This window comes from Panonychus citri, unplaced genomic scaffold (genome assembly GCF_014898815.1).
Source record: "Panonychus citri isolate SS breed McGregor unplaced genomic scaffold, ASM1489881v1 Contig00001, whole genome shotgun sequence".
Classification (NCBI taxonomy): domain Eukaryota; kingdom Metazoa; phylum Arthropoda; class Arachnida; order Trombidiformes; family Tetranychidae; genus Panonychus; species Panonychus citri.
In genome coordinates this window covers 1,159,448-1,173,893 of record NW_026515406.1, presented here as the reverse complement: position 1 = coordinate 1,173,893, position 14,446 = coordinate 1,159,448, and the positions used below count along the sequence as shown (strand labels likewise).

The following is a 14,446-nucleotide window of genomic DNA, read 5'->3' as shown; positions in this document are numbered from 1 at the left end:
CAGAGACTTGGTTATGGTCACTAAAGTTGTAATAAAAATCTAAGTCTTTGGTAAGATTATCATTAAATCTTATGATTTGATTGACAAACTGTTCAAAAATCAGCTCGTGAATAGTTTAATAGTTAATAAATTGTCGATATGAATTTAATTCGTTCATCACTGAATAACTTATTGATTGATTTTCTTTTAATCAATGGACTATTTCATTTAATACAATCGATTGATGTTCATCTTGATTATCAACAATCAAAACTTATGCAATTGGGCTTTGATAATATTTTCTGGTCGACAATTAATACTACACAATTAGAAACAATTAATGTCTCATCATCTTGTGCAAAAAGCTTAATCAATGTTCAAAAAGCCTTGACCAATGGACGAAAATGGTCAATCAAATGTGAGTAACAAATATTGTTGTTAATTAAATTACTTTACAATATTCTAGTTTTCTAATACGATAGTTTATCTTAATTAAGTGATGTCCTCGTCAGGCCACTTTCCGAGAAACGCACTTTCAACGGGATATTCAGATTTAGGAAATTTCGACCAATGTCTAAGTGTCCAGTGGACTAACGATATTAAAACAAAATCGACAAGTGAATTGGGACAACATTGTACAATATCATTTCTACCGACACTTAATCGATCCGAATGGTCTATCAATCCATTTACACGGAATAAAGTAATCGAACCAACTCAAGAAGCCGTTTTTAAGATTGGCCTTTGTACTCCGTCATCATGTTCACAAATCGATATTATCAACATTTTCACTAAAGGTAATTCCAATCGTAAGAATAATATTAGAATCGATCAATTAAACAATAATCTCTGTGTGAATATCAATTATTAGCTTTGCATCCACATCATTGGCACCTCATTAAGATTGATCAATGCAAAATCAAATCATCATTAATTACGAGAATCGTTGAATCAAATTTATATCAAAAATTGTCTCTGTAAGTTTTTCCTCACAATACAAATATCGAAACATTAATAATTAGGAATAGTTTAATTGTCTATTCAGCATCTTCATACTCGCACTTTTGTTGGTCAATATTTATGGAACTCTGTTGGACTGGTCATCTGGACACTCGTCAAGTTGGACTAATTGTTTCTCGATAATTAAAAGCTACGATCGTCTTGTCAATCCAAGTTCAGCTGCTCGGTGTCAATTCATCACCAAACTTGGCATTTCTCTGCACTTATACACATTGGTACTCCATTGCTCGGGCTGGTTTTTCATTTGCAAATTGATTGTATTTTTCTGTGAGTATTAATTGTCATCTACTGTCAATAATTGCTAGAGAATTGAGCTTATTAATTATCGACGATTTTGATGTCTTTCAATAATAGTTGATGTTTTTCTCCTCGAGTTCAAAGACAATAAATATTTACTCAGTTTTATACCGATTTATGTGTACGAAATACTCTTCGTCTATGGGTGAGTGCAGAAAATTTTTCACCTTAACTGTACTTGATTAAGAATAAATTTCGTTCATCATTAGAGGACTGACCAGATCACTGGAGATGTGGAGAGTTACTGGAAAATCAACAACAATTATTTCATCGTTTAAACATATAATCGACAAGATAATTCAGTGAGTATTTTTATTTAGTGTATTTGATTGGGTAAAAGTTAATTTGATTTGATTTTCGTTTCGTTCCAATCAGAATTTTGCTTCTTCAATTCGTATTGTTGGCGATCACTCTGATTAGCCCGTTAATTGTTACTGGTCCATTTAGTGTGATAGCTCTTGATTGGACTGCTAATAATTGTATTAAATCATTTTGGGCTAATCTTTTGTTTTGGCAAAACAATTATCGTCCATCTCAGGAAATGGTAACAATCAATTTGGAAAATTGTTGTCGTCACAATTAAACTAACACTTTTATCATTATTTTAGTGTTTACTTCACACTTGGTCAATTGCTCTTGAATTTCAACTCTTGCCTTTAATTGTTACATTGATTCACTTTTATAAACGAAAACCCAAATTTGCTGTAACGTTGAACATTTTAATCGTCATCAGTGGACTGATCTACTTTGGTTTAAACACACTAATCAATAACCTACCAATTAACTTTCATATGGGCAAACTTGATATCGGGTAATAAGATAAATTAATTATGTTCAACTAAATCGAGACAGTTAATAACTAATTGTTTCCACAGGACAATGATACTCTTTGCTGATTCTATTTATTTCCCTACACTGATGCATCTTTGGATATACCTGATGGGACCACTTTGGACTTACTTGATCATGAATGATCATCAAATTGTTCAGCAATTAAGAAAAATTTCTCTTTCCTGTGTGATACTTTTTCTTACGATTTTACCGTTTATCCGACTTTCATTGGAAAACTATTGTAAAGGGCCAACTTTAAACTCTATTTACGTTGTCATCTATCGGCTATTGACGATAATATTTTATTCAGTTATCATAATGTCGAGCAGTGAACAGTTGAAATCGTTTTTCGCTCATCGGGAGGACAAAACGTTGAATAATAATAACAATAACATAATTAAACTCGCAGTTAAATCAACTGACACTCAACGAAATCATCGATTGCTTCATTTTGTATCGACAGTATTGAGATCATCTTATTATGTCCACACTGTAGCAATCGTCATGGTCTACACGTACCAAAGAAAAGAAATCTCGTCATTCATAAGCCTTGTAAGTTTCTTTATATTGAAAACAGTTGATTAACATGTTGATTCATTTCTCACTAGGTTTTCACTGGGATTAAATGTGTAATCGCATCAATTATCGGTGGATTTATTTTCCATTTAATTGTATTCGATCCAGTCGGTAAATTGATTTGGTTTTGCAAATCGAAGCCAAAAATAAGTTGAAGCGTAATGGACCATTAAATGCTCTCAATGAAAGTGAAGAAGCTTTTTACTATCGACAGAGATCAAAATTGATTATAAATACAATTAATTTGTATTTGAAATTGAATTAAATTATCATAAGTCTAATTCTAACAATAAGATCAATCAAAGTCTTAATCATTTTCAGATTTCTACAATTAAACTAATTGTCGTTGACAACTTGACTGTTGGATAAAACTGATTTGACAATCGGTTATTCATAATCGGTTTAAATATTCTGAATGATTTGCTTGATAATAATTGTAACATAAGAACAAAAAAATATCTAATCTGATTAATTAGTAAACTATCATTATTTGGTCAACATGAAAAATAATCAAATGATTATTACTCTGGAAATCAATCAACTCAATCAACTTTCACTAGAATAAAACTTAGTCCAATTGTAATTAAATCTCTAAACAATTAACCGTTAACAATTATAATAATTAACAAAAAAAAATTAATTTATCAACAAGAGTACATACAGGTCGGTACATAAAACATTTGAACAATTTTGAAGCTCAATAATTAACAAAATACTAGCATTATGTATATATTAATAGTAATATGATTGAATTCCCAATAATCAATCAACAAAATGATCAAAGGTCTGATTAGCATTGAAACCAGAAATTAACCAGAATCAATCGATTAGATTATCGGTTAGCAATCAATAACACAATTAGATTGAAATTTGAAAACAATAACTGTTAGTAATTAACAAGGATTCGGATGTTATAATCGGATGAAATAATCGTGGACTTTAAAATTTGATTTTCCATGAAAATGAAAGTCGAGGTTTGGACCAGAACTTTAATTTTTTCGTTCTTCCATCTGAAAATATGGTATGAGTTGACTCGTTGGTAAGAATCACGATTTTTTTGGAGTTATAGTTGGAAAAATCTAATCCTTTCTTCACTATCAATATTTTCGTATTGATTTTTCGAGATTTTTGTTCAAATCAATCGAGGTTATCGTTGAATATTTTCTCGACGATTGTCAGCGAAAGAAGAAGTCACCAAGTGAATGAAAGAATTGTGATCCGCGCATTTGCATGTGAGATTCGCTGTCGTGTTTCCATCCATTTCATCCCTTCTGATTGAAATCTATTCTTGGTAACTCTAATTAGGTGACTAGGAACCATCTTGGTAGATTTGTCTTCTCACTATCATCATCCTTTGAGAATAACAAACATTTCGTTTGAACATTTCTGTCTTCCCTCTTTCCACTTTCCTCTTTCGTCTTTTCTTTCCTCCTTTTCCTCTTGCTCCTTCGAAGTGTAAAGATGATCATTTACTCTTGTTTGGGTTGAACCATTTGTTTATCACCAGTGCAATTTAATGTGAAATTGTTCCTTTGTTTCGTCAATCAATTTGCAACATCAAAACATCAACAACAGCAACAATTAGTCGTAATGCCAAACACGGGAAAGTAAATTTTGTGAATCAGTGGGAGAAGAATCAAGATTCAAATTCAACAATCAACTTGAAACATTAACCATAACATAGAGTAACCATTTTTTTTTTCATCTCAATCATCATTATGGGAAATCAATTGACCCAATGTATTGACTTGGCCAATAGCGCATCATCAGTCTTGTCTCCGCAGGGGAAAAATCCAGCAGCCTCGTTCATCGGACCGGATACACTGAAAAAATTGAACGTTAATGAAGAGGTGATAACCGAAGGGATAAAAGCTCTAAGTGAATTTATATTGAAACCAAAGGTTGTAAAACCGCCACCAGCACCAAAGCAACCGAAACAATTTCACAATGTAAGTGGTAATCATTACATGTATGATACTTGACAATAATAATAATACACCAAAGTGAATCAATTTGAGATAAACATCCAGTAGTTAGACTAGTAGATTAATCAAGTCCTTTGAAATTGAGATAAAAGTAAGACACTTGAAAGATCTGGTGGTTGATTGATAATCCTAACAGATGATAACCAATTAATGGTTTTTCATCCGATTGTGTCAACCAAATTTCTGGTTCATTGATAACAAGAAAATAACCAGACAACACCGGTAGACAAAGAAAATCACAAAATTAAAGGTGAACAATCAATTGGATCAACGCAATTACCACAAACAAAAATATTGACCAAGGTCCAAATATAAATGCACAAGAATCACATGTAACCTAAACACATGGAAAAAGCTAAAAGGCAAATTCATTTTCACCAAAACGAACTACAATTCAATAGCTTTGAATCTGTTCACAACTCTAATCACATCTTAATAAACCAAATTAAGAAACAATTAAGATAAAACAGATTCAAATTGTCGAGAAAAAGAAAAACAATCAACTGTAAACAAAGAAAAAATCTTTGTTGTTATGATCGCAAAAGAGAATAAAAAAAACCGGGTTTTCTTTTCTTTCCCCTGAGGGTCGAGTTATTTTCTATTCTAATAGAAAACGAGAGATTCTAATCAATTTAATCGGAGAATTTGATAATTTGATCAAATCTGATGAGTTTCTAACAATTAAGATTAGAATAATTAAGATTTTCTCTTTCTCTCTCTTACTCTTGTTTACTTTTGTCTCTTTCTCTTTCCACTCAAGTCTTTATGTCTATTCAGTTACACATGAGTTAATCTCTTTTTCTGGTTTGTCATCATCTCTTTTTTGTCTTTAATTGTTTAGAATGTTTCATTTTTGTTCCACAATTAAATGTAGCAAATAGTTACAATTACCAATTTACAATTAGTTCTAATTTCCATCCAATCACCAGTTAATTGTGTTATTGTTTTTCTATGTTTGAAACCATTGAAAGGGATCATCAACTCATCTTCACTTTTCCACCATAACCAAATAGTGTTTGTTTCTTGTTGTTAAACAACATTTTCTTTTTGTGTATCATCATCATCATCATTTAAAGTAGAGACCCACCCGAAAATATAAAGTGTTTATCTCTTTCAATCGGATTAACTTGGATCAGCAATTTTTTGTGTTTAATCTTCATTTTTAAGTAATCACATTATCTCTGATTATTTGTTACCTTGTTTCCTGCTCTCTCTGTCATCAAAACCACCATCAAGTTGACACTTTTTGGTCCATTGAAAGTGTCCATTGGTAACTTAGCTCATCTAAATCCCATTCTTATTCCAAATTCCATTGTTTTTTTGTTCTTTTTTCCTTGTGTTTTGTTTTCTTCATCTCGGTGAATTTGTGATTTTATAGCCTCCACTTATCGTTTCCTAATCGAACCAGAATCTAAATTGTATTCCAGTGAACCCAATTACATGATAAAAGTACCAGATGAAACCAGGGGAATAGATTATTGTATTTAGAATCTGGTAGATAGATTGACACAACATTTATATCATTTATCCATATTTTTCATGCGTAAATTCATCTATTAATTGATATCATCTCAAAATTAATCTCTGTTCAGTTTGCCTGAAAGAAGAAGAGATTAGAAATTTAATTTGAGTGGAGAAGAAAAAAAAACTCATTGGAATTGTTGTCGTTGTTTTTTTCTCTTCATCTTTTCTTGTCTCTGTCTTGAATATATTCCAGTTAATTGTCCAATTGTTTACGCTTCATTTTTGACAATTTCCAATCATCAATTCATTTTAATCAGTTAATCTTCATCATTTCCATTCATCATCATCTTCCTATTCGAATGACAAAAAGCCTTTCAATCTAATGGGAGAGCCACATTTCTACAAGGTAAACAACTAACTAGACTTTTATCTCTGTCTTCATCTCTGTTTTCTATTCTTCATGTTCAATTCTCTTTTTCATCTTCCTCTCTCTCTCTCTCTCTCACTCTGAGTTTACCACGTCTTCGATTCTGATGTTCATGAGCCGATAAAACGTTTTCTCTCCATATTGTTCCTTCCACACCCAATAAGTTTCTCTCTCAATCAAAGACTGTTGAACTTTTTTGTGATCTTTTCTCGTTATGATTATTTTTCAAATTTGATGCCAACTAATTAATCACTTACAATGGTTATTCATAATGTTGGTTGTATTTCAAACTCTTTGTTTACCTTGTGTTGTGATTGTTACTTTTCTGTGTCAATTATTGTCATCTCATGTTAATCTAGTTACATGTTTATCTTTTTCGTATTAACGTAATTAATTTGTCTCTTTCTCTCTTTGGTGATATTTTTTTTCTCTCTCTCACCAATTGAACAGTTTGGTGAACACGGTTCTGGATTCAGAGCTCCTAATTCAGATGCTATTCAAGATTTTAATCAACTACGTGAATTCTGTCAACAAAATGGTCAACTGTTTGAGGATAAATCGTTTCCAGCTATTGGATCATCTCTTTACTTTTCAAGTAAAGAAGGAAATAAATTCAAATGGATGAGACCCAAGGAACTTGTTGATGATCCTAAATTCATCGTTGAAGGTAATTAATACCTTAATTATTTTCCATTTATCACTTTTATCATTCAATTGTATTAATAATGAGACTCATTTATTAACTGAAACTCAGATATCTCATGTCCTCCATGTAGGATTCATGGGTAATCTCTGTTGGAAAAGTTTCTTTATGTTTCATTCTCATTCCATGATCAAGGTTCTCATTTATCAGTTAACTCAACGAATTAACAATTTAACAATCCAGTCAAGCTACTTTCATCCTTATTTTTAATTCACTCAAGTTCTCATGTTAATTTATTTTCCACCTAGAATAGTGTTTAATTAAATCTAATCACTTTTCGTTAAAGTAAATTGTCTTTTACCTCACCAGGGACAATACATACAATTGTATTCACTGTATATTCATTAATTAACCATCTCTCTTTCATTTTGATACAAGGTTATGATTCCATAGTCTGAACATGATGATGATGACATGAATTTTACCCATGTAACCTGTTCAATGAACATTTGACACACCCAATTGTTTGATGATATATTAGATTAGGTGGATTAAAACCTACACACAAATTAAATCCCGAAAAAAGGGATTATCCTATTGAAAAATATTTTCCATGGACAATCTGTTTGTTTATATTTAGTGATAACTTTTCTTTCTCCAATTAATTACAATTCTATAATTTGTTAATCAACATGTTCCTCGTAAAATTAGCAACAACACAATTAGTTGAAAGAAAAAACTTCACATTGAAATTTGATGAGAAAAAAAGATCTGTCAGAATTCAGAATTTTCTTGGCTCATCGTTTGTGAATTAAATTGTTTACATGAATTTCTCTCTCTCCCCCTGACAAAAACTAGTTGATTTATCTGTAACTTATTAATAGTAATCAAATCATTCATTGATTGGAGGCTCGAAAATTTTTTACTCACTTATTTATCTCCTTTGTAAATATCAATCTACTATCAGTGTTAATCACTTAATCCAACACTAATCTCGATTGCATCATCTTAAAACAAAAAGAAACCATGAAAATCAATGAGATCAACATGTTGATTAACAGTAAATATTTATATTATCTTTCATTGATTAGCTTTCATGTTTATTTAGCTTAATCAACAATTAGTGATCTCATATTAAGTAACCGGTTTAAAGTTGATTGAAATTCATTTTTTCCTTTTAATTTATAATCACCTTACCAATAAGAATCAATCAAATCAACTGAGTATTTTTAATGACACTTTCATATTGAATTTGATTGAATCGATAATTGGTAATTAGTTTTCACTTTCACGAATTGATTCATCATTTTGTATAATTGTTTGGTTTTCTTGATTATATTTATATATGGTAAATATTAGTTTCAATGTAACTATGGTGAGTAAATGATATTGCCTGGAAATGAAATAATTAATACAACCATATAATTAATGATTAAACCATTAATTGTTTAAACGCTCAACTGTATTTCCTTTGGTTAATTCATTTCTCCTCATTGGTTTTCCAGCTCGAAAACAAACTCAATTCATCTCGAAAGTTATATTAATATCTCTTGATGTGTAGCATCATTTCATTTATCATGAAACAATAATTTCATGGGCTAATACATAATCTTAGCCAATAAATTGATCTCTCAGCTTTTTTCTTGTATCCTTGAAATCATTGATCAGTTATGACATGAATCTCTCATCTAGTTATCATCTTCTCAAGATGATTGACTTTACTTCATCTATTGTTAATTTCCAGTTAAATTAAATTGTCTATTTGATATTTATCACTTAAACGTTGACAATTAACACAATTTATTTCATTCTATCATTGATGCCAAAAAAAATACAAACATGAAAGAAGATAATTTGAAACCAGGATTGGTTATTGTATCTTCTTTACACTGACAACCTACTTTTCTAGTCTATCAAAATATTTACTTTCTCCTGAATCTGAATCAGAATTTCCGATGAAAAAAAGGGCGGGAAACATAAGAGTAACTCTTAACTTACTCTGTGATTATTTTGTGATTGTTTCGGTTGATAAAATTCTTATTCTATTCCAGGTTCTGTTTATCAGGCTCAGTTCCAACCATGAAAAAAAAGTTCATTCGTTTCATGCACCAACATCCAATTTTCCCTCTATTCTTCCTCCTCCTCTTCTAATAGTACATTTGACAGCCATGTATTCAACTAACAAGATAACTTAATTTCCCCTACTTAAAGTTCACAATTAAGACTTAATTTCATTCTGTTTAATCATATCATGGTTAATTTGAATCCAATTCCTGTAACTTTCAACATATCTTTTTGTTTCTTATCACAATTATAATAACCATGAGCTTGGAATTAAATCTTCTCATGTAATGTCAAATGTGATGATTATCACTCCATGTCAATTTGAAGCTATCTAATTTCTTGCATGATAGATTCATTCTCCACCCATATTAAGTTCATAGATTATTTTTTTTCTCATTCTAATCCAACAGGAGCATCTCGTTTCGATGTCTGTCAAGGTGAACTCGGAGATTGTTGGCTTCTTGCATCCATTGCCAATCTAACTCTCAATGATAAACTCTTCAAACGAGTTGTCCCTCATGACCAAACCTTTGGATCTGATTACGCAGGTAAGTTGACTGATTATATTGTTGTGAGTTTTGTTTAATTTATTTTCATATTTTTTACCATTATCAGGAATATTTCACTTCCGTTTCTGGCAATATGGTAAATGGATTGATATCTGTGTTGACGATCGACTACCTACAATCAATGGAAAACTTGTCCTCATGCATTCTAAGGATAGGAATGAATTTTGGAGTGCACTTCTCGAAAAAGCTTATGCAAAGTGAGAATAGTTTATGGAAAAAGTTGATTGAGTTGTGTTAAAATTCATTCATAATCTATTTCTCCTCTGAATTTTCTAGATTACATGGAAGCTATGAAGCTCTTAAAGGAGGAACGGTTACTGAAGCAATGACCGATTTCACTGGTATGAAAAAGTCACCGAAACTGGAACCATATAAATTTTATATCGATTTTTTTATCTACCCAAACTTAGGTGGTCTTACGGAATTTTATGAGATTCAGACTGATGAATGTCCGTCCAATTTGCTACAAATCATGCTCAAGGCTTTCCAGAGATCTTCTTTCATGGGTTGTTCAATAGATGCACTTGATTCATCAATGATGGAATCAGAATTGCCAAATGGTAATAATTCACTCGTCATGTAAACATAACCTTAAACTTGACATGTTTTTTACTATTGAGTATTAATGATGTTTTTCCTGCTCATTTAGGACTAATCAAAGGACATGCCTATTCGATTACTGCTGTGAGATGTGTTGAGCTAAAAACAGCGAGAGTTCAAGGTTAGTTTCTTTTTGGAAATTCTTAAAATACTCAGGAGAACATCTAACTTGATTCATTTATGTTTCTTGTCAATTTGTTTCTGTAGGAAAAATTCCCTTGATTCGTATTCGGAATCCATGGGGAAATGAGGCTGAATGGAAAGGTGCTTGGGGTGACGGGTAAGGATTATGCTTTAATCATTCAAAAAGATTATTGTGTAGTTATTAATATATTTTGAATTTTTCAGGTCTCGAGAGTGGACATTGGTTTCTGAGTCCGAGAAAAAAAGCCTCGAGTTAAACTTTGAACATGATGGTGAATTTTGGATGACTTTCGATGATTTCAAGTCCAATTTCACTAAACTTGAAATTTGTCATCTCACTCCTGAACCAGTTGCTGATGGTCAGTTTTAATTATTTGAAAATGGCTTCATGTAATTAAAATTCATTCACTTTCTCGCAAATTTTTAGGTCCCAAAATATTTTGGAATGAAGTGCAATTCGAGGGTGAATGGGTAGCTGGTGTTACTGCTGGTGGCTGTCGAAATAATCTTCAAACCTTCGCCAGTAATCCTCAGTATATAATCGAGCTGAAAGATCACGATGAAGGTGATGAGGATGATCTTTGTACCCTAATTGTTGGTCTCATGCAGAAAAATCGTAGAGCCAAACGTAAAATGGGTCTTGATTCATTGACTATCGGTTTCGCCGTTTACGCTATCAAAGATGGACTTTTCTCTTATGGAGATGAACCAGCCGCAACTCGTGGTTATGCACGTCGTCAATTGCTGCCAACAGAATTCTTCAAATACAATGCATCAGTTGCAAAATCACCCACTTTCATTAATCTAAGAGAGGTTTCATCGCGAATGAGACTCCCACCAGGTCAATATTGTATAATCCCGTCCACGTTTGATGCAAATGAAGAAGGTGAATTCATTTTAAGAATCTTCACCGAACGGCCACCAACAACCGCTGAAGAAAATGACGATGAAGTTGGATACTGTCCAGAAGATATCGACCAACAAAATACTATCATCATTGATGAATCAAGGGATAAAGTAAGAAACAATCGGAGTTCAGATTCGCCGATGTCACATTTTAATTCAGTTCTTTTTTTGTTTCGATTGCATGTTCATTTTATTAACCATCAAACTGATTAATTTTATGTTGTCATGTGTTCATATATCTTTGCCTTGATTGCTTGTACTTCGATAACCAATATATGTTACATTTAACTCGTAATTTTCCAGGTTGCCGAAGAAGATATTGTTCGTCGTGAAGTTAAACCACCTTCACCAGGTCCAGGCCAAAATATTCTCGGTGGTCAAGATATGACTCGTTATATTGAAATTTTCGGAACTGTGATGACCGGTCTTCGTTTTGTATTAACAAATTGTGTTCAAACTGAAGAGACTAAAGTTTGTTTATTGCTTCGTACTTGACCCTTTCCCTATCAAACCCTTTTAATCCATTAGATTATTAGAATATATTGTAACGTAATAATCTAATTGCTCGATAATCTAAAATTTACTTAACCGACAATAATGAAAATAACACAATTAATATGAGATAAAATCTCAATTTTATTGCTTGTATTCCAATAATAACATCACAGAACAAGTTCAATTCTGAACACTTCGGATTTTCATCGTTACAATGTTTTCATCAATCTTTATTTCTTGTCAATCAATGTTCACTTAATTAACTGTTATTAATTATTTTCTAATAACTTTTATTCTTAGGATCCAATGCAACAGACTCAAGGGACGAAAGTGCTATCAACTAAAACAGCCGATTTCTTTACTCGAATCGCTGGTGAAGATATGGAAGTCGATGCTGCTGAATTACAGGAAATACTTAACCATGCACTTAAGAAAGGTATTTCTATCGATAGATCTCAATCATTTTCCATATTGTTTTAATCCTTTGTGATACCTGTAACACCCAATTGTTATTCACTCTAATCTAATCCTTACTAACTTAAAGCTTTAATCGGTTACCTTGGTCTTTAAATGTTAACTTTGTCTTTCTCTAACTTTCTTTGTTCTAACAATTGCAACAACATAATTATCCTGATTAACAATAAATCTTTTCATATATGAAGATATTGGTAAGAAATCAAGTGCTTTCTCTTTGCTCTCAATTCAATTTGCTTTGCATGTTTTTCTGCTTTAGTGCTTATTAGTTAATCTTATAATGCTAACGAAATTTTATATTGATTTTGTCCAGAGTTCAAATTTGATGGTTTCTCCTTGGATACATGTCGATCTATGATCGCTTTGTTGGACGATGATAGATCAGGTAAGTGACCGAAATTGCGTCGACAAGGAAAATGTTATATATTAATTGATGATTTTTGTTGTTTTTGTTGTTGAAATCAATTCAAAGGTAAACTTGGCTTGGATGAATTTACATCTCTTTGGACCAAAATTAGACATTGGTGTGATGTCTTTAAACAACATGACAAGGATTTAAGTGGAACCATCAATACGGCTGAACTACGCTCGGCTCTACATGAGACTGGTCTATCTGTGAATAGACAAATATTAATTCTGATTGTTCATCGTTATGGTGATATTTATGGCAAGAAACATGACCAATCAGTTAAACATGAAAGATATTTAACTTTTGACAACTTTATTCATGTTTGTTTGAAACTCAAACATAGTATTGAACTTTGGAATGATCAGAATACAAAATCGTCTCAAACAATATCCAAATCATCCTCAGGCGCTTCATTTACGCTGGATGAGGTGAGAAATAGATTATATTGTAACAATAGATTATTACCTTTGATTAACTTTTAACTTTTCTCTCTGTTATTTCAGTGGGTTGAGAGAGTCATGTATTGCTAATGACGATGACACTTTCTCAGGAAGAGAATGTAAATCAATTCGAATGCCCAAAAATGGAACTTCTATCATGATATCTGCTTGAATTCATCTCTTATTCTTTCCTTTTCGCTAAACTCTTATACTCGCCAAAATTGATATATAATTCGTGTTATGGACTGGAAAACAAATATTATTAATTATACGTGGAAATTTGCAATCAAAGGCCTGTTTTAATCATCATTAAATTAACCCGCAATCATGCATCATGTATTTGTATTATCTTTTCAAATTGGCAACGTAAAAATTGAAACTCATCTGTCCAAAATGTCCAAATTAAATGATTATGGTTCATGGGCATCAGCTTTATATTCATGAAACAACAACAAAAATATTCTTGCTTTCCAACCAATATATTACCTCCTTGTGTGCTCGATGTTTACCTTAAATTTTGACAAAAGTTATCATGCTGAACTTTACCTGAGATTGATGAAAAAAAAATGAATTACTGTCCCTAAATATTTACGATTCAAGAAAAAAAAAACTAAAATCAAAACAATCAAGAAACTTTTTCAAAAGTTGTAACTCTTGAGCTCTTAAATTCAGCTTTGCCTATTTAAATGCTCATTTATAAAAAAAAGTATTATCCCAACTCACTAATTGTTGTTTACTATTACATCACAAACAATAGTTAATTAGTTAAGTTGAATTTGTATCAATCAAGTTATCATTTGTAAACTTTACGACTTACGCTTTATTGGCCTGGTACTAAGAAGACGGAAATAGGAATGGACTTGATTTCCGTTGTTTTCAAAGAGGTAAAACTGATTAAATAAAATGTTTTTGGAAAAATTATCCAGGATAATAATCTCATAATCAACAATTGGAGGTTTTGAAACGATTAAGATTTGATTGATTTATTGACGACGCTGTTTAGTTAATTGCCAATTGTGGCCTGAAAGGAAGTGCTTCTGACCAATACTATGTGATAATAAATTGTAAATGAAAATATTATTATGAATTTTAGTTTGAAAATGAAGTACGATTGATTGTGATT

At 31.6% G+C, this 14,446-nt stretch overlaps 2 protein-coding genes across 6 annotated transcripts; both read left to right on the top strand.

Annotated features, from left to right (window-relative positions):
- Positions 1-12: 12 nt before the first annotated feature.
- On the top strand, positions 13-3,598 carry LOC128389937 (uncharacterized). The gene is made up of 10 exons (XM_053349941.1): positions 13-397; positions 477-776; positions 851-956; positions 1,025-1,266; positions 1,354-1,441; positions 1,506-1,598; positions 1,672-1,840; positions 1,905-2,107; positions 2,172-2,679; positions 2,736-3,598. The coding sequence occupies exons 1-10, from the start codon at positions 139-141 to the stop codon at positions 2,856-2,858; spliced, it is 2,091 nt and encodes a 696-aa protein (XP_053205916.1). The 5' UTR covers positions 13-138; the 3' UTR covers positions 2,859-3,598.
- Positions 3,599-3,861: 263 nt separating this feature from the next.
- Positions 3,862-14,244, top strand: LOC128386611 (calpain-B-like). 5 transcript variants are annotated; one of them, XM_053348173.1, is made up of 16 exons: positions 5,287-5,958; positions 6,406-6,558; positions 7,030-7,246; positions 9,697-9,834; positions 9,902-10,052; positions 10,132-10,196; positions 10,266-10,415; positions 10,505-10,576; positions 10,663-10,735; positions 10,804-10,958; positions 11,027-11,616; positions 11,809-11,976; positions 12,301-12,436; positions 12,788-12,859; positions 12,947-13,311; positions 13,387-14,244. In XM_053348173.1, the coding sequence occupies exons 2-16, from the start codon at positions 6,535-6,537 to the stop codon at positions 13,411-13,413; spliced, it is 2,403 nt and encodes an 800-aa protein (XP_053204148.1). In that variant the 5' UTR covers positions 5,287-5,958; positions 6,406-6,534; the 3' UTR covers positions 13,414-14,244. The 5 variants fall into 5 exon arrangements, with proteins under 5 accessions (XP_053202709.1, XP_053202015.1, XP_053204148.1 ...); XM_053346040.1 differs by lacking the exons at positions 5,287-5,958; positions 6,406-6,558 and adding an exon at positions 3,863-4,652; XM_053347464.1 differs by having other exon boundaries at positions 5,288-6,558.
- Positions 14,245-14,446: the final 202 nt, after the last annotated feature.

Coding starts and splice junctions, on each gene's coding strand:
- LOC128389937 (XM_053349941.1), top strand. CDS start 139: ATGAATTTAATTCGTTCATCACTGAATAACTTATTGATTGATTTTCTT. Junction 777..850: donor TATCAACATTTTCACTAAAG/GTAATTCCAATC, acceptor ATCAATTATTAG/CTTTGCATCCACATCATTGG. Junction 2,680..2,735: donor TCTCGTCATTCATAAGCCTT/GTAAGTTTCTTT, acceptor ATTTCTCACTAG/GTTTTCACTGGGATTAAATG.
- LOC128386611 (XM_053346040.1), top strand. CDS start 4,422: ATGGGAAATCAATTGACCCAATGTATTGACTTGGCCAATAGCGCATCA. Junction 10,416..10,504: donor GGAATCAGAATTGCCAAATG/GTAATAATTCAC, acceptor CTGCTCATTTAG/GACTAATCAAAGGACATGCC. Junction 10,959..11,026: donor TCCTGAACCAGTTGCTGATG/GTCAGTTTTAAT, acceptor GCAAATTTTTAG/GTCCCAAAATATTTTGGAAT.